This window comes from Stigmatopora nigra, chromosome 20 (assembly GCF_051989575.1).
Source record: "Stigmatopora nigra isolate UIUO_SnigA chromosome 20, RoL_Snig_1.1, whole genome shotgun sequence".
NCBI lineage: Eukaryota > Metazoa > Chordata > Actinopteri > Syngnathiformes > Syngnathidae > Stigmatopora > Stigmatopora nigra.
The window spans coordinates 8,251,790-8,269,930 of record NC_135527.1 but is presented as its reverse complement, the minus strand read 5'-3'; the positions used below and the strand labels follow the sequence as shown (position 1 = coordinate 8,269,930).

At 42.0% G+C, this 18,141-nt stretch overlaps 3 protein-coding genes across 19 annotated transcripts in view; all 3 read right to left on the bottom strand.

Annotated features, from left to right (window-relative positions):
• LOC144213870 (adhesion G protein-coupled receptor L3-like) overlaps nt 1–5,177 on the bottom strand; it is a 101,719-nt gene extending 96,542 nt beyond the window's left edge. For all 17 annotated transcript variants that reach the window (XM_077742563.1, XM_077742561.1, XM_077742564.1 and 14 more), the window contains exon 1: nt 4,812–5,177. The gene's annotated coding sequence lies outside the window, so the exon portion shown is untranslated. The remainder of the gene's footprint in view (nt 1–4,811) is intronic.
• Nucleotides 2,061–4,368, bottom strand: lurap1l (leucine rich adaptor protein 1 like). The gene is made up of 2 exons (XM_077742580.1): nt 4,098–4,368; nt 2,061–2,929 (listed from the first exon to the last, which is right to left on the bottom strand). The coding sequence occupies exons 1-2, from the start codon at nt 4,281–4,283 to the stop codon at nt 2,624–2,626; spliced, it is 492 nt and encodes a 163-aa protein (XP_077598706.1). The 5' UTR covers nt 4,284–4,368; the 3' UTR covers nt 2,061–2,623.
• Nucleotides 5,178–6,322: 1,145 nt separating the features above from the next.
• Nucleotides 6,323–17,607, bottom strand: usp53a (ubiquitin specific peptidase 53a). Its single transcript, XM_077742342.1, has 16 exons — nt 17,285–17,607; nt 13,858–14,294; nt 12,890–12,982; nt 12,674–12,808; nt 12,106–12,216; nt 11,693–11,775; nt 11,538–11,622; nt 11,278–11,424; nt 10,686–10,835; nt 10,063–10,216; nt 9,816–9,965; nt 9,210–9,341; nt 8,145–8,853; nt 8,006–8,067; nt 7,374–7,428; nt 6,323–7,302 (listed from the first exon to the last, which is right to left on the bottom strand). Exons 2-16 carry the CDS (start codon nt 14,029–14,031, stop codon nt 6,666–6,668), a joined length of 2,877 nt encoding a protein of 958 aa, XP_077598468.1. The 5' UTR covers nt 14,032–14,294; nt 17,285–17,607; the 3' UTR covers nt 6,323–6,665.
• Nucleotides 17,608–18,141: the final 534 nt, after the last annotated feature.

Below are 18,141 nucleotides of genomic sequence, written 5' to 3'. Positions count from 1 at the left end.
GCAAATATTCCGTTCCTCAGCGGAATTCTTTATGGCTCTATAAAAGCAGACGACGAATTCAAACTCCTTGCCGTCCAACTTTCCATTGGAAAAGTGAACCGGGGTCAGAGCGGGAATAATACATCACTGGTTTGCGGTCTGTGTCCTGAACTAAAAAGGTCAGTCAATGGGAACGTACCTCTGACTGATCCCAAGCGTGACTGGACGTTTGGTTGCTGGTCAAATGTACTTAGATATTAGGCAGCACTTGGATATTAAACAGTACACTTGGATATTAAACAGTACACTTGGATATTAAACAGTACACTTGGATATTAAACAGTACACTTGGATATTAAACAGTATACTTGGATATTAAACAGTATACTTGGATATTAAACAGTATACTTGGATATTAAACAGTATACTTGGATATTAAACAGTATACTTGGATATTAAACAGTATACTTGGATATTAAACAGTATACTTGGATATTAAACAGTATACTTACATATTAAACAGTATACTTACATATTAAACAGCACTTACATATTAAACAGCACTTGCATATTAAACAGCACTTGCATATTAAACAGCACTTGCATATTAAACAGCACTTGCATATTAAACAGCACTTGCATATTAAACAGCACTTGCATATTAAACAGCACTTGCATATTAAACAGCACTTGCATATTAAACAGCACTTGCATATTAAACAGTACTTGGATATTAAACAGTACTTAGATATTAAACAGTTCTTGCATATTAAACAGTAATTAGATATTAAACAGTACTCGGATATTAAACTCTCGCTCTTAGATATTAGACTCTTTCTCATGAATATAAATTTAAGAGCTAGTTTCAACAGTTAACTCTCTGTCACCAAAAGACCAACGACCAAACGTCCGAGCAACGACCCCGAGTCTCCTAAATAAGTCCGACTGACGGCTCAAAGCGGGGACAACCCGTATTGGTCTGGTGTGTTAGCAAATCGCCACGCTATTCCCTTTAAACGACCCCACGGTGGGTTGCCGGGAAACCCTGGGAAAAGGCCATTGACCTCTGCGAGGTCGGGAATGTTTATGTTCTGACAGCAAGGCAATTTATAGTTGCGTAACAATGCTAAGTCCGAGAGGGAACGGATTTTACGTCTATCGCCGTCAATGTCGATGAATGAGTTAACCCCGCCTCTTGTTCTTCCTTCAAATAAGACATTGGGTCACATGGCGACCAGTTTCCCAGATTCCAGACAGCGTCAGGTTACGTTTTTTTCGCAGTGGCGCTGTGGCTAATTCGCTAACGGCTCCTCATTGCACGCCACTGTAAGTCGTTGTCATAAATCCGGTCTGTAAATCAAAGTTTGTCATGCCAAAATAGCTGAACTCACTTAGCTGTTTTTTTAATGCTTCTTAGTATAAAAAAATTGAGAGAAAATTGTAGGACAAACTCAAATGAGACATAAAATGACAGACAAGAGTTTGGTAGAAATCACAATTTATTATCTTTTCATTTTCTTGACAATCCAATGGATACAAAGAGTCAGAAAATAGGGCAGTGTTTGACAACGGGTAATACAAGACTTGAAGAAATGATTAACAGAGGAAAATGTTTTACGCATGGACGCTATGAACAACTATATTTTTGGATAGAAGACAATTAAATTGCTTTGGTTTTCAGTCAATTGGCAATTTTTGCAACCAATCCGGGCTTTTTTAAGACATCCGTGCTATAAATTAAACAAAAAGTATCACTAGAGTCCAATCATTAAAAGAAAATACGCTTTTAAATGCTTATCTTTGTTTACGGAAGTTTTTTAAGGGTAGTTTCTAGGTCATAGCTTCATGATACTTAAAGACAAAATACAAAAGTCCACTTCTAGGACTTATGTGTCTAAGGCAGGGGTTGGAAACCTTTTTTGAAAGAATCAATGAGCCATAAACTATTCTTATTGTCTAATGTTATTTCGAAAGAGCCATTCTCCGAATTTAGAAGTAAAAAAAACGATATAAAAACCAAAAAAATGTAATTTCACCACTTTTTAATCACAATAAGTCTCTAATTTCTCTCTATTACGAGTCATTTCAATATTTTACCTCATAAGGTTAGTGGAGAGCCATATAGATGCATGGAAAGAGCCATATATGGCTCTAAAGCCGTGCATTCCCTACCCCTGGTCTAAGAGTAGCAAAAAACTAAATGTTTTCCAGGTAAAAATTACAGTTTTTGGCCTTCAAGTGAACGTGGATTGTCTAAAAATCCACAAAGGTTCAAAAAGAAAATCCCAAACTGACAACTTTGGTCCGCCTATGAGCAATCAGACTAATCCTAACATTTTTAAACCATTTCACGCCAAAAGATGCTAAAAAGGTTGCCGTTAAAGTCTCTAAAACTTGATTAAAAACAAGTCCTTCGAGCTTAAAGTTTCGATCCTTTCAGAAACTTGCTACCACGCAAAAACCGGTAATAAGAACGGGAAGAAAAGATAAATAAATATGTCAAGTGGAGTAAAGCGGCAAAAGTTGGGCGTGCCCACAAGTGGTTTGGTGAGGTGCGGCGACTTTTTTAATCTAAAACAATGTACACGGGCGAGTCGGCGTCTGCGGTGGTGGCGTTACTTTGAAAACGCTAAACCCTTGACGCTCATCCAAAACAGTAGTATTCGTCCGCTTCTACCCTTAAAAAACACCGTGGGCTAGTGGGCGAGGCCTCGCCCGGGAGGTCGTCCAAAGTGTCCAGGTAGCTGCCCACCGATAACGAGTCCAGCTCGTCATCGTTAAGGCTCCCAGCGTCCCGGCCGTCTGAAGGACCGTAGGAGCTGCTGGCGGGACTGCCGTCCGGACTGGCGGCTTCGCCTCGGTCGTCCAGGGCCCAGCGGACGGATTCGATTCCCTCGTTGATGCAAATTAGTTCCTGCATCAGTTTTACGTCGATGGCGCGTAGGGTCTCCTGAGTTGGTTGGAGTAGAGATAAATGTCAAGTTCTTGTTGGTGTTGACAACAATTTTGAAATGATAAACTTATTCTGGCAGCATTGTGATCGGACGTTTGGTCACTAGTCTTTTGGTCGCCGGTCAAACATACTTAGATATTAAACTCTCTCTCTCTTAGATATTAAACAGTACTTAGATATTAAACTCTCTCTCTCTTAGATATTAAACAGTACTTAGATATTAAACAGTACTTAGATATTAAACAGTACTTAGATATTAAACAGTACTTAGATATTAAACTCTCTTAGATATTAAACACTACTTACATATTAAACACTACTTACATATTAAACACTACTTACATATTAAACACTACTTACATATTAAACACTACTTACATATTAAACACTACTTACATATTAAACAGTACTTACATATTAAACTCTCTTAGATATTAAACAGTACTTACATATTAAACTGCACTTACATATTAAACAGTACTTACATATTAAACTCTCTCTCTTAGATATTAAACAGTACTTAGATATCAAAGTCTTTCTCTTAGATATTAAACTCTCTTAGATATTAAACTCTCTCTTAGATATTAAACCGTACTTATATATTAAACTCTGTCTCTCTTGAATATAATTTTGAGAGCTGGCTTCAACAGTAAACTCTCTGTCAACATTTGACCGGCCACCAAAAGGGACCAAAAGACCGGTGACCAAAAGACCGGCAACCAAACGTCCGGTCACAGGACGGCGTGGCTACAAAACGGTTCTACGTCTACGTACGGGTGTCAAATAAATGAATTAATGACGACAGGGAAACCTAGCTGTCAGGTCACCATGAAGCCGATCTGTTAAAGATGCTAAAGGCTTCAAAATTCAGGCGCGGGTCGACCATCTGTTTCGGGGGTCTAAACTTGGGGGTGGGGTCGACATAAGCTGATGAAATTAGCACATTTAACGCTGACGGCCATATCAAAACCCGTTTGTTATACGCAATGCAAATTTGATATTATGCAAATTTGTACATGACGTTCTTTTGCAATTTTTTAAAAAACTACTGCAAAAAAATGGATTCTATGACATGCACCTCATTATTAAACGTAAGAATTATTGCAATTTTTAATAAAACTATCCTCTTAGACTACAAAAATATTTTAAGGAACTTTTCACTCACCATTTCTTGCTTCAGGAACTTCAATTTATTCTCCAGGCGTTCCAAATCCGCCGATAAACGTCCGGGACGCACTGCCGGTACCGTCTGGGTGTCCTTCTTGTCCCCCACCAATGAACGCACAAGACTTTCAGGGACTTTACGACCCAACTTGCTCTCCAGGTCCCCCAAATCCGGGAAGGGGTCCATAAATGCGATAAAAATCCCCCAAAACACTCACTAAAGTGTCACTTCATCCATGTTGACAACAGCAAATGACGGAAAATCCTCCCATTCAATCCTGTCTTACTCCCTCCCTCCCTGCCTGCCTTATGCCCCGCCCCCCTCTGAAATTGGACACCACGCAGGTGAAGCGCATCGTGACGTCATCGTTCCAAAGAACTCCCGTCAACATTGTGAAATATATGATAACTTTATCACATATATCAACATTTTTTCACACAATTTGCAAATAAAAAACATAAACACAACTCTCCATAAGCACATTTATCTTATATATCTTAAGTTTGCATTGCATTTTGACACCAAAAACGTCTAAACAAACAATTCTGCATTGGAAAACAGTAATATCACGACGATTTATCAGAATATGGAAGTACAGCAGGTTTTATAACTAATATGGATATAAAACAATCTAATAAAACGGTGTAAAATGACATTTTCTTAATTATAACAATACATTTAGAAGCGCACGTTACAGAAAGTGACATTTCCTACCTTGATTTCGTCCTACGTTGTCCAGTTTGACGAAAAGCATCCAAAATCCAACAAAACGCTCCTTCTTCAACACTTCCAAGTGCACGAAATCCATAAAAAACGACGTATTTGGTGCAGAAGCGTGCAGACGCGTGCAGACGCGTGCAAAAACGCGCACCACGCGTCGACAGAAAACAAACACCACGCCAAACAATTTACCTTTCTTTCCTATATTCCGATCTAAATGTCTTCCGGGTTACAAAATGCATCCTACGTCACGTATAAAGTGTGCTAAAGTGCATTTTTTAATGCACAAAGTGCGCAAAAAGTTTGTAACGCCAAACGAAAGACGCCAAACGGAGCATCAGCGTGGATGATGCAGGTGGGCGTGATTAGTCCAGTGAGAGTTAATGCGCATGCGCAAACACTTTGTTGTTTTGTTACATTTTATAAGTCACTATTCTGCACGCATTTCCTTCAATAAATGCATTGCTTCTGCCTAAACATTATATAAATATGATCTTTTGCAAAAAGAGTATGACTTGGAGTGCATATTTTATATTTTAATAAGAGATAAATAAATAAAATGTATACTTTAAGGCATTTAAACCCTATAAATGCAATTGTCAAGCTACTTTAGCTTATAATATCAATGAAAAAGGATCATGCAAACAGTTTTTGGTGTTATCATTTTAATATTACATAAAAAATACAGCAAAAAAACAAACACATTTTGATGTAGTTGCTCAAAAAAGACAGCAGGTGGCAGCAAAAGACCGTTGAATGTTATTCAGTGACAATATCTTCCTTTCCTACAGTAAATCTCAACATAATATTAATTAATAAGTTTGGGCAGATCTGCCTCTCTCACTTGAGTAATTATCAATAAAAAAATATCAAAAAATTCAACTAATTCCCCCCCAAAAATGTAGAAATTGCAGGTGATTCAATACTTAAAAAAGGCACATTGTCACCTATCAAACAACTATAAAAATAATGCAACATTTTATTAAGCAGAGCTAACTTTTTTAGCCTAAAATAGACCAAAAATGTACAGTTTGGAGTGTCATCCAGTGCTAAGACTTTGTTAGCGCCATACATTAGCGGCTAATAAGCAGAAATGACCCATCACCTCTGGTGGATTAAACTAATATTGACGCCCAGAGAAGATTTAAAAAAACATTTTTCACGGATCCCTGGGATCCATTAAAGTACCGGGAAAGTACACAAAAAAATCGCCCAGTCTCGATAACCCTGAAGAGAGGACACGCCCCCTTTCTGTACCTTACTGGTTGTGCAAATTCTAAATTCATTCAATCCTGTTAACAGGATCAATTAGTTTGACTCTCACATTCTTTTTCGGGACATTTACACTGTGCAAAAACTGGAATGCATAGTGATGTATTTTTCAGGGTTCTCCAGGCCGGTTCTTGCTACAGGAACCCGTGCTCGTCCACGTCTTTGGGGGTCACCGGGTTCCACTTTGCCACTGGTTTGGAATAGCCTTTTAAATGGAGAAAGAGGTTAAATGGGTATACAGATCAGTACTATAACAGACAAGACAAACAAGAACAGTTCATTCCCGGAATTCGGCACCAAGTAGAACCTCATCAAGACTTAATGCTAAACCCATTGAGTCACTTTGTACCGATTTATGACTTATTTATTGATTATTTATTGATTATTTATGATTATTTCTGTTCACTCCGTACAGGGGTAGGGAAACCTATGGCTCAGGAGCTGTATATGGCTCTTTCCATGGGTGCATATGGCTCTCCATTAACCAGAGAGGTCAAATATGGCATGTAAATATAATACAAGTTAGATAAGGTTCGCTAATTGAGAGTTAGCTAGCTAGGCTGGATTGGGAGTTCCTTAAGAGTTGGAGGTCCAATTTAAAAGCAAAATGGCAGTTTTAGGCATACCTGATTCCATCCGGTCCTCTGAGAGTTCTAACTGAGACACAGGAAGAGCTTTGGCGTCCACGTCACTCTCCCCAGAAGACGTCACCTGCTCTTGTGTCCTCATATACAAGGCGGGTCTCTTGTGGTATTTAGCCCGGTAGGTGTCCGTCATGCAGTTATCCACAGAGAAGTAAGTTGTAGGCAAAACCAGGTCTGGGGACTCTGCTCCCTCATGTCCAGAGTGCTTCTCTTCGCTCTCACTGGCTGACAGGTCATTCCGGTCTTGGTCTGAGGACTTGTTAGAGCTAGCGTCAGACCAGAGACGGTGCTCGGCCGGTGCCTCGATCCAGCGGATCAGGGTGTTGTGGGAAAGGGCAGGTCGGCGGGCGGGGATTTCCGGCGCTGGTCCCGAGTTGATTGCATCGCCGGTAAAGGGTTTGGGAGGTAGAGGAGGTGGCGACCGGTCTATGTCGATCCCCTGGTGTTCAGAGAAAGTTCTGGCTAAGTTGTCAGAGCTGCTGGTCTTGGTCCAGAGATTTGGTACTGGTCTCGGTGGATCGTCCATGTCATACTGAAAGACTCCTGGAGTATACCGGAAGGCTCTTTTTCTGAAAACCCAAAAGAAGAATCCTATTGAAACCTCTATGGACTCACAAGAAGAGGGTTTGATTTCCTTTACCTTTGTAACGGCTTGTTAGAGTCGTGCATCTCTGGAGATGTTCTGCCTTGCTCACCTGCAAAGGCAAATAGAAAGTGGATAGATGTTAAAACTCTGGCTGAAATGTGTTCTAGTTAGAATGCTACAGCTAAAGGCTAAATGCCGCTACCCCCAGACTCATGTAATCCTTACTAACACCGATAATACAAGACTTTCAAAATTAAGAGACAGTTTCTATGCCCTAAAACCTGATTGTGATTAAAACAACTCCTAAAACAGACAATTAACACCAAAAGTGAGGGAATCCATCATGGCTAAGGGGTCCTAAGGTCCTATCAGGGTTAGGGTCTGTTATTTAGTCATACTGTAACTGTGGAGGCCATTTTTAGGGTTGCTTTGAACACTGGATAAACCAACTTGAGTGAAATCGCATCTAGTTGTGTTCACTTGACATTTTCCACTCATGGAAAGTTGATATGTTAGAGAGTTAAAGGGACTCGGGCGCCATATGGAACAATCCATCCAATCGTTTGTTCTTCTGATGGTATGGGAGAGATGAGGTCATGTAGATGAAGCCTACTATGGATTGTTAGGACACCATGTCTGGATTTTTACTGGATCGGACATTTCTGTAGTCAACAATGGAGACTTACTGGTTAAAAAGGTAGTGTGTGATGGGTTGTCATCATTTGCTGCCCTGGGAGGGAATTGATCCCTAAAGACAAGACAACAACGTACAATTCAGTTCTTTTGACATTGTAGTGAGTCAAAATTAATTGGGTTTGTAGTCACCTGGTCAGATTCAGCTCGGGAATAGGTCGAAGGTCTTTGTTGGGGTAGTTCTCCACCACGGGTGAGTCCAAATTAGCAGAACTGGTACTGATTCTGTCACTGCTTTCATAGCCGGATTCCGTCCGCTGAATCTTCCAGTTGTCATTGTAGACTTTGAGAGTGGTTGAGGGTTTAGATCGGTCCTTCTCGCTGTAGCTAAAGCCGACCGGGGGGTCCGGAGAGCTGTGGCCGCCACCATTTTCCTGCCGGCGTTCGTCCTCGTAAATAGTCATGAGGCTCTTGGCTTTGCGTTCGTCTCTAGTGGGTCGAACGGTCTCCCGAGTGGGCGATTTAGCGCTAGGTCGCCTTCCTGAGCTTTCTCGCCGCCACTCACGGCTTAAGACGCTGTCCACGTTCAGTGCTTCCCGCGTGGGTTTCCAAGGGCGAGCAGGTCGACCTCGACTGTTCCCACGAGACTCTTGACTGCTGTCCGTATCGTAGTCGTCCAAGTCGGGTTTTCTGCTTGGCGGGGCGGGCTCGGGGGGTAGGACTCGAACGCCGGAGGTGAAGCGGAGGGACCCGTGGGAAGGCCGGCTGCCGAGTTGAACCGGGCGTTCGGTTCGCGAGGGGCCTTTACCCTGGCTGCTGTAGAGACGAGGCTCCATGTGGTACTTGAAACCGTTTTCTGGAGGGGAGATGGAGCGGGATTGGACGCGTTCTTGACCAGGTTCTATGTGGGAATAAATCATATTTTGTTATAGTTGAATAGCCACTCCCAAAAACTTTCAATTGAAGCTCATTTTAACAGTTTAAAAAGGAACCCAAGTGGCTATTTAAAATCGGGAAATTATATCAAAGTGAATACGCAATTATAACAATAGTGAATATAGATCTGCTGTATGTTTTTTTACATTTTTTTGGAGTTATGAGAAGGAAAATCAGAGCTGTGCTTCAGAGAGAGCAGGATGAAAGAAGGCTCAGACCGACGTACGTCAGCAGTTAATCCCCTTTCTGACACGTCGCTCCCTAACCGACGCTTACGTAAGAACGGGAGTGCGCTAAAAGCCGTGCATGTACGCCACCAACCTCTGTAACGTGATTCCTGCCGCCGTTGACCAATCACATCCAAGTCTCTTCCCAACGGGTAGGCCTCTCTCCTGTCTCTCTCCCTGGAAATCTCTCGGGGTGGACGTCTGGGGTCACCGTTACCCGTTCTCACTACAAAAAAACAAGACACACATTTGTAGGAATGGTGAAAGTATTTTATCACCTACCCCAGGGGTAGGGAACCTATGGCTCGGGAGCCACATGCTAACCTGTGAGGTAAACTAGATCCCTTACCCCAAAAAAATCAACAACCCGGACCCCTAACCCAAACAAATCAAAAACCCAGACCCCTAACCCCAACAAATCAAAACCCCCGGACCCTTAACCCCCAAAACTAAAAAACCCGGACCCCTAAACCCAAAAAAAATCAACAACCCGGACCCCTAACCCCAACAAATAAAAAATCCAGACCCCTAACCCCCAAAAAAACCCAAAACCCAGACCCCTTACCCCCAAAAACGCACACATTCTCATATATGTTGACTTTTAAATTCCGAGCATGACTCTCAAGGATTAACATTTAAAAAAATATGAATTGTTTAAGGCTCTTTCCATCAAAAAGGATTCCCGACTCCCCTGACCTACCCGGTCCCTGTCCTCCACTTGTATGGGCACTGTTGCGGCTCAGGGTAGAAGAACCTTTCTGTTTTAGGGAACCTTGAAGACCCAGAAGGGCCTGCAGGTTCTCCAAAGTCAGTTCCAGTTTCTTGGGGGACGGGAGTGGAGATGTCAACCCTAAATGGACAGAAAGTAACAAAAATAAAATAGTTATGATGAAAAAACTGGCTTGTACTTTGAGAATGGATACTTTTTTGGGGATTTTGTAACTTACCTTCTCCGTTCTCGGGGTCCTTGTGCTGGTTTTTTCCCAGTTGTGCATCCTCTGCGGTAACGGCGCTACCGTTTGGGTTAGCATAGAAGAGAAGAAGAGGCTGCAAGTGACCTTTAATACATTTGCTGACCACTTCTTTCCACCGGGAGCCCACCTACAAGTCCCAAAAGGATCAGGTTTCAGTGTGCTCAGAAAAAAGGAAGCTCATTGAGGACATAACAATGAAGCAAGTACAAGTAGGAAGGTAGTACTTCTGTTTCCTGAGCGAGTGTGAGAAATGGTACAATGCCAAATAGGGTTGGGCGATCATAATAGGAGCCGATTTGGATTATTTTCAGGGTTTTTTTGTCATGAATGGCAACAGATATCAGAATAGAACATTTGAGTTCACCGTCCAATCAGTGGGAGTCCCGTACAATCACATTAGCGCGGTTGCTTCAGGTTCTGGCGCCACAAAGACGCGCTACAGTCGAACAGATGCCAGCGTGCTTCTTAATTAAGTAAATTAAGATTACGGCGTGGCTAGGAGGGAGCGTGAGAACCAAATAAATAAATAAAAATACATAGAATAGGACACGCAACACAGATAGAGGGCGGTAGATAACCATGGCGGCTTCATTCACCTCCTTAACAGTGGCGTCGTCAAAGAAGACCCACTTGGAAGACTTGGTATGGTAAGCAAAGGCACAGTAATGGCGGCTTGAGTAGCAGATCATCCCCACTAGCATCAGCTCGCCCTTTTTGGCGTGCTCGTCAGTCACCCTGTAGAACAGCTGAGTGGACAATGGATCATGTTAGGTAGCAACTCGTGGGTTAAAAGGGTCAAGGCAGGGCGGGTTCAAAACCCAAGGAAGAGCCAGACTTTGTCGCTCATGAACTTCCTGCTCAGCCAGTTCTCACTGTGCCGAACAATAGATGGCCGACAAAGAGGGCGGAGTTAGGCGTTTGGGCAAGCGTAAATGTTGATTCCAACACCGAGTCTGCCGAATTGGCGCTTTTGTAGCCAGGGCTTAAGAAGCACGTGAAATAAACACTCGAGTGCGGAAGTTATGTAACAGGGCTGTGAGCCCACCCCGGTTTGATTTCCAGCAGTGTAGGCCAAAAGGGTTTTTAGCCCAGTCTGTAAAGGGAGGGGATTTGAACCACCTGACCTGGGATGTTTTGAACTGGAGACCCTAACACAGTGAGGGGGTTTGGTTTTACGCAAGTGCTTACCGTGGAAAGGCTGAGGTGTGGCCCCAGGGAGCGGATTACGTCCTCGGTTAAGTCCGATTGTTCCGAGTCCCAGACAAAACCGATGGTGACGATTTCCGGGGAGTTCATGAGGACTCGGCGGATTCGAATCCGCTGGCCGCATTTGCTCTAGAGTAAGGGAACGGACATAGAATCATCTTGTGGTGTCAAAAGAACTAAAAAATGTATTTGAAGTCCTCCTAATTTAGAAGAGGACATTTATGATAGTTAAGGACACTTACGGGACAATTCCGAAGATCTCCGACAGTGCAGGCGGCCTGCAAAAGTTCCCCGAAGGAGTCGTCTTTGCGCTGAAACATCTGTTGGCTGAAAAATGGACAAGATTGGAGGACAATGGCGAGGAGTGATGGGGGGTTTCGTGCTACCGCTGCCTTACCAAAGTGCGGTGGTGGAGACATAATGCACTAGCTCTATAAACGGCAACGGGTCAGATGATGCCCCGCAGCTACGGCACACCGACTGTAGACAATAACAATTAAATTAGTTTTGTGTACTCAAAAATACACAGATAAGCTCAAGTACCAAAGAAGTGCATGACAATAGATAAACACCTGAATTTACTGCTTTTATAATACATTGCTATACAGATTTATCTTCCTCTTGTTGCAGTAAAGTGTTTAGTTAGCAAAATTCAGCATCCAGTGTCCAGTTACCCACGCCATCTGCGATTTAGCGGGTTGTGCTGATTGTGCATCGGACAACCCGAGCAGAATCAAGTCCACTGAGGTTTTGCCGGATGTTGGATAATGGCGGATAGGTCGCTTGTAGGACAAAAAGGTGTCCACTGACCTGTTCGTATAGAGACATGGCGAACTTTTGATGGGTGATGCATGATTTTGAGGTACAGGCGTCGCTGTCTTCGGGTACAATGTGCAAGTGGATTCTCTCCAGGATGTTTTCCTGTTATGGACAAAGGGTGAATTAAACTTTAGGGCAGGGGTCGGGAAGCTTTTTGGCGAAAAATAATTCATATTTTCTTATATTATTCGTTGCGAGACATACTACGAATTTAAAAGTCCAAATACATACATGTAAACCAGTGTCTTTTCCATTTTTTTGTAATTACACCACTTTTAAAGTGGAAAAAATGAATATTCTAGTAGTAAAAGATCCCTATGGTGCTGATAATCAATAAAAATGCATTCCAGAAGAGTCTACTGCAAGAAAATGACGATTAAAGCAATTCTAGATGTAATATTTCAATTCTGTCATCAGCAGTTTCCATATTTTAGCTCACAAGGTTAGCAAAGAGCCAGATGCACTTATCTAAAGAGCCACATGTGGCTCCTGAGCCATAGGCTTCCCTTAAGGGACCACTCAGCGGCCATTGATGCATTTAATAGAGAACATAACGTACAAAGCACTCCGCCGCATCGTCCATGAAACCAAGCTGGAAGCGCTGTTCATCCTTAAAGGTCTCCGCTAAGGCGTGACGCAGGTTGTCCGATGGGAGTGCTCGCTCTCGACTGTGCTGGAACTGGGAAAATATACCCTGAAGTCGGGGTGGAAGGGTAGAAGAATGAGGATATGGTTTGGGTTTAAAAGATAATTGGTTGGTTAAAGAGCGTAGTACCTTTAAGGCGCAGAAAATGCACGATTCCCCTAAACAAAAGTGGCCAGGTAACTGCCTTAAGCTGCGTCTGAAGATGTCCAACTGCCAAAGAACCTGCAGAAATACAAAGAAAACAGTGAGTACAAGGTTTTACGGGATTTCAAAGTCCTTGAGAAGAGAAACAAAACCAACGGGGGAGGGTGCTCATCTGCCGCCTCACCCTGTGAGTCACGAGAGGTTGAAGTGTGACCTCACTGCGGGCTGCTGACTGGAAAGCGTGAGGTAAGCCGATAACAAACACCCCACTAGTCATATTGTGCAAGTGTATGAATATTTTGCTGAAAATAAGTAGTGCAGTGGGGGTGACTAAGATGGAAAACGTCTGGCTGAGTCAGGCTTTGAAGGTTGGGAAACAGATTGCACAGCAAATTGCGAAAATTTAAACCACTCAATACAAAAGGTGTACTTCAGGAATGGGGCTTGGACGTTTGGTCGCTGGTCTTTTGGTCCCTTTTGGTCGTTGGTCAAATGTACTTGGATATTAAACAGTACTTGAATATTAAGCAGCGCTTAGATATTAAACAGTACTTGGATATTAAACAGTACTTGGATATTAAACAGTGCTTGGATATTAAACAGTACTTGGATATTAAGCAGTACTTGGATATTAAGCAGTACTTGGATATTAAGCAGTACTTGGATATTAAGCAGTACTTGGATATTAAACACTACTTGGATATTAAGCAGCACTTGGATATTAAGCAGCGCTTGGATATTAAGCAGCACTTGGATATTAAACAGTACTTAGATATCAAACTCTCTTAAATATTAAACGCTCTCTCTTAGATAAAAACAGTACTTAGATATTAAACTGCACTTAGATAATAAACTCTCTCTATTAGATATTAAACTCTCTCATCTACATAATTCCCTTCACGCATGTTCTCCTCAAGTAAAACCACAAAGCAATGTCTTTCACCGAGCCTTACCTGTACGGCACTGTTAAGAAAGCAGCTATTTTGACCCGGCTCATTCAGCAGTCCTTTAGTAGGAGCGAGAGACAGCATACTCCCCAGCTGGTAGGACTTCCTCAAATTGCTGCCCCCCGGCCTCCGAAACAACCGGAACAACCCCATGGGTTGTTGGGTTCTGCCCTTTTGCATCTTTGAGCCGAGACAGCAAGGGTTGGCAGTCCCTTCGCCCCTCGGATGACTGGTAAGACCCCGCCCCTACTCCGAAAAAAGGGCTAAGTGATTCCAAGAGTTTCTGATGACGCCCTGCTACGCATGGGCTGGTAGTCCAGGTCTTGGGAATGTAAGGAAAATCTCCAAAAACTGAAAAAATTATAATCCAAATTGCGAATATATGATGGGTCCTTGTCCACAGGTGGGATGGTGTCCAATCAGAAGAGTCATCTTCGCTGGATCTGTCAAAGACACAACAACAAAGAGTCATAAGAGTTTCATAACCTGACCCGGAATGTTTGTAAGAGGGAGTTGCTTGTTGTTTTATGGCAGATTGTTTGGAAAAATACTCCCAAATATGACCCGATTGGACATTTTCAGGAATGTCAACAAAGTTTGTACATTAACTTTTGAAAACAGACCATAAAAACCAAGCCGAGGTCATCATCGAGGTCATTGAGCAATAACAAACAGTAGCTAGAACCACTTGAATTTCATTATCGTCATTCATTCATTTTTCTCAAAAAAAAAACACCATGCCACACTTTAAAAAACAAATTAGCCTTTGCTTATTCCACATATGCAACCCCACTTCAAGGTCCTTTCCATAAATTAATGCCTAAAGCAAAAATGTAGTACTTTGGAAGTCAAATATACAACAAACAACACAAAACATAGCATAATTTTGACAGTACAGACGCTCCCCTACTTACGAACATTCAACTTACGAACAAACGGTCTATACGAACATGTCTGCAAACTGCGTTTTTTTTTTTGTATTGCTAATATCGACGCCTGGCGCTGTGAGTACTCATTTCACCCAGGATCTACCTTCCTCTGCCCAGTTCGTTGAAGTAGGCATATGTAGTATATGTATGTAGGCATATGTACTATATGTATGTAGCCCTATGTAGTATATGTATGTAGGCCTATGTAGTATATGTATGTAGCCCTATGTAGTATATGTATGTAGGCCTATGTAGTATATGTATGTAGCCCTATGTAGTATATGTATGTAGGCCTATGTAGTATATGTATGTAGCCCTATGTAGTATATGTATGTAGCCCTATGTAGTATATGTATGTAGGCCTATGTAGTATATGTATGTAGGCCTATGTAGTATATGTATGTAGGCCTATGTAGTATATATATGTGGGCCTATGTAGTATATGTATGTAGCCCTATGTAGTATATGTATGTAGCCCTATGTAGTATATGTATGTAGCCCTATGTAGTATATGTATGTAGCCCTATGTAGTATATGTATGTGGGCCGATGTAGTATATGTATGTAGGCCTTAAACATAGAAATGCACTTATATAAACCTTCAATATACTTTAATAGGGCTTAAACATGAATTATAATAAAAAATATAGCACTGAATCAACTTCAATTTGAACTATTTCAACTTATGAACAACTGCTCGAAACCTAACTCGTTCATAAGTTGGGGATCGTCTGTACAAGCCCTAACACGAATATGTATATAAATAAAGTTTAGTTTCAGGTTATGCCCTACATCCAAAACCAGTAGGGCAACCTCACTACCGTGGAATTCCAACAATCCCGGAAGGATGACGAAACGACAACCACGGAACGCTGTAGTCGAAGTACTTGTACATTTCAAGTCATCACGCTGGCGCAATTCAATTAAACAGCGGCGCTACTTTGCAGACGGCCTCCATGGCAACCAAATTCCAAAGCAATCACTTAAGCTCCAAGTTGCTCAAGAGCTGCAAGTTTTTTTCAGATTAGTCGCCCAACGGAAGAGAGAAAACATGGCGTTTTTCTCTCAAAACAAACCGCGGGAACCATTCTAGACTACTTATAGAAGTTCCAGTGACATGGAATGATGAGTCAGCGTTCCTCCAGGGCGGCCATTTTTACGATTGCCTAATAAAACAGGAGAAAACGGACACCCTTTTAAATCAAATCCAACGTCATCTTCACTGTTTATAAACTGGAAAGACTTCCTTCCGTTTGTCCGGATCTAAAATACTTCATTCCTTGGCTTCCTCCTCCATTTAAAAAAAAAAAACTTCAGAGTACTTATTGGCAGGGAACTTAAGAAGCGATAAAAACGGGAATCGTTGATCCCGAGAGTGGAAATGGGGTCACTACATCAACTAGATCAAAAAACTCAATAATAGAGGAACAGGAAAGAGCTAAAGGAAGGCTCCCGGTCTTGAAACAATTGGAATTGAAAAAGCTACAGTCGGAATTCTTCTCTAAACAAACATTTTCTTACAAGCCAACTTTGATTTGTTCTGTTTTTACTTCAAATTCGGAAGTCTGTGAATGAAAAGGTTTGTCCAGATTTGTCGAGGTCAGCAAATTCAGTTAAAAATCTGGCACTTGCTCGTTAGAGAGGGTTGTTTTTTTTTGCATGGGAGGCATAAATTCCCGATGACACCCTCAAAAACGGACCCATTTCGGACCATGGGGGGTTCTGTTTCTATTGGGATGCCGAAATATGCATTTTTTAAAAAAACGGATATAAATAACGTCCTGGTAACCTTGATTTGTGTCTGACACACTTGCTGTAAGCCAAGGGGTAGGGAAACTATGGCTCAGGAGCCATATGTGGCTCTTTTGATGTGTGTATATGGCGAACGTGTGGTAAAATATGGGAACTAGGGGTGAAAGAGCTAAGTGAGAGAGTTTATGTTTCATATATACTTTTAACGGATGCACTTTTTTATATGTATCGCATCTTGTGCTAACCCGGCCCATCTGTCACATTTTTAAAGTCAATGTGGCCCCCGGGACAAGGCTTTCCCACCCCTGGTCTATGCCATTGACGTCACTAGACGTCTAACCCAAATATTTGTCAACACAACATATATACTCTAAAAAAAATAAATACTATATAGGCTAATAGAGTTCAAACATTTTGGCTCTTCACAAGTCACCATAGCAACAATTCCAGTGCCACCTGGCAAAGTAGCTTTTTATCCCATTACATTAAACGCAACACAGTTCTTCCCAGGTGTCCAATAACAGTCCCTAACTTGATTTAAATAAACAACTTTCAACATTTTCCCACTAAATACCCCTCCTTTTTAACATTTACGTCGAGTTTTGCCTTTATTTGACACATTTATCGCCTTTTCAAAGTCAACACGCACACCTGGCCGAGTTACTTCCTGATTCTCCACCACACCTGTGCTGCATTCAAGTTCTACATTTCCCGTCCGCATTCACAACATTAAAGTTATAAACACAAACTTACCTTGTCAATGGACTGGAATTGATCCACGTGAGCTGTGATAAACCCCCAAAAAGCACAATTGCGAAGGTAAAAAGTGAGGAGGAGGAGGGGCGTCTGTCCTGAGAACTTCCGTCCTGGTTTTCAACTCCCACCCCGCAAAAAAACGCCAAGTAAGTCCCTTTGTTATGACGTGATTCGGTCCAAAACACACAAAAACGCGTCCACTTGCGGCACCTGAAGTGAATGAGAGATATTTTCCGAGCAAAGATGTTTAAGTCACGCCCCTTCCTCAACTCTGTTTACTGCAGTGTGCCATGCGACTGCACGCGGACGCGCGCGCGCTCGCTCGCTCGTGCGTGCGCGTGCACGCTCCCAACTTGCACATCGCATGCATACTTGCCGTTTCGATTCCAGTAGTGCGAGAACCAATGATTAAAGGGGGGCGGGGCTGTTAAATATTGACTGGCCATGGTACAGTTGCAGTTTTTTTTTTAAATATTTTGTATATTTTTTTTATACAGGCAAAAGTGACGTCAGACATTTGTTCACCATCTGTGTGATCCTGTTACATAAAAGCTAGTGGTGTGCCGTCAGGGCCTTCAAGGCCTTCTCTGATGGTCTAATGATCTCAATCATGTACTATATTTTGTCCATAAATACTTCCAAATTGTCTTTTAGCTTCCTTTTATTGCTTTCTGGATGTGTATTTTCATATTAAAGCATTTAACCAATCACATTTCAGCTATTATTTGTTGCCAGGTTCATAAATCTGCCTCAATGCCTTCACAATCAGTTCTGCAGGCTCTGCTGCATTAAACAAGTAAAAGTATGTTGTGTTTTATTTCTTTTAATCCTAAAACAGATAGTCAGAAAGCTTT

Bases quoted from the DNA above. Each gene is read 5' to 3' on its own strand.
- lurap1l (XM_077742580.1), bottom strand. From the start codon at position 4,283: ATGGACCCCTTCCCGGATTTGGGGGACCTGGAGAGCAAGTTGGGTCGT. The intron at 2,930-4,097 runs GTGAGTGAAAAG...CAACCAACTCAG, and splicing joins AGTTCCTGAAGCAAGAAATG to GAGACCCTACGCGCCATCGA.
- usp53a (XM_077742342.1), bottom strand. From the start codon at position 14,031: ATGCAAAAGGGCAGAACCCAACAACCCATGGGGTTGTTCCGGTTGTTT. The intron at 12,983-13,857 runs GTAAGGCTCGGT...GTATTTCTGCAG, and splicing joins TTCTTAACAGTGCCGTACAG to GTTCTTTGGCAGTTGGACAT. The intron at 10,217-10,685 runs GTGAATGAAGCC...TGGGACTTGTAG, and splicing joins ACGACGCCACTGTTAAGGAG to GTGGGCTCCCGGTGGAAAGA.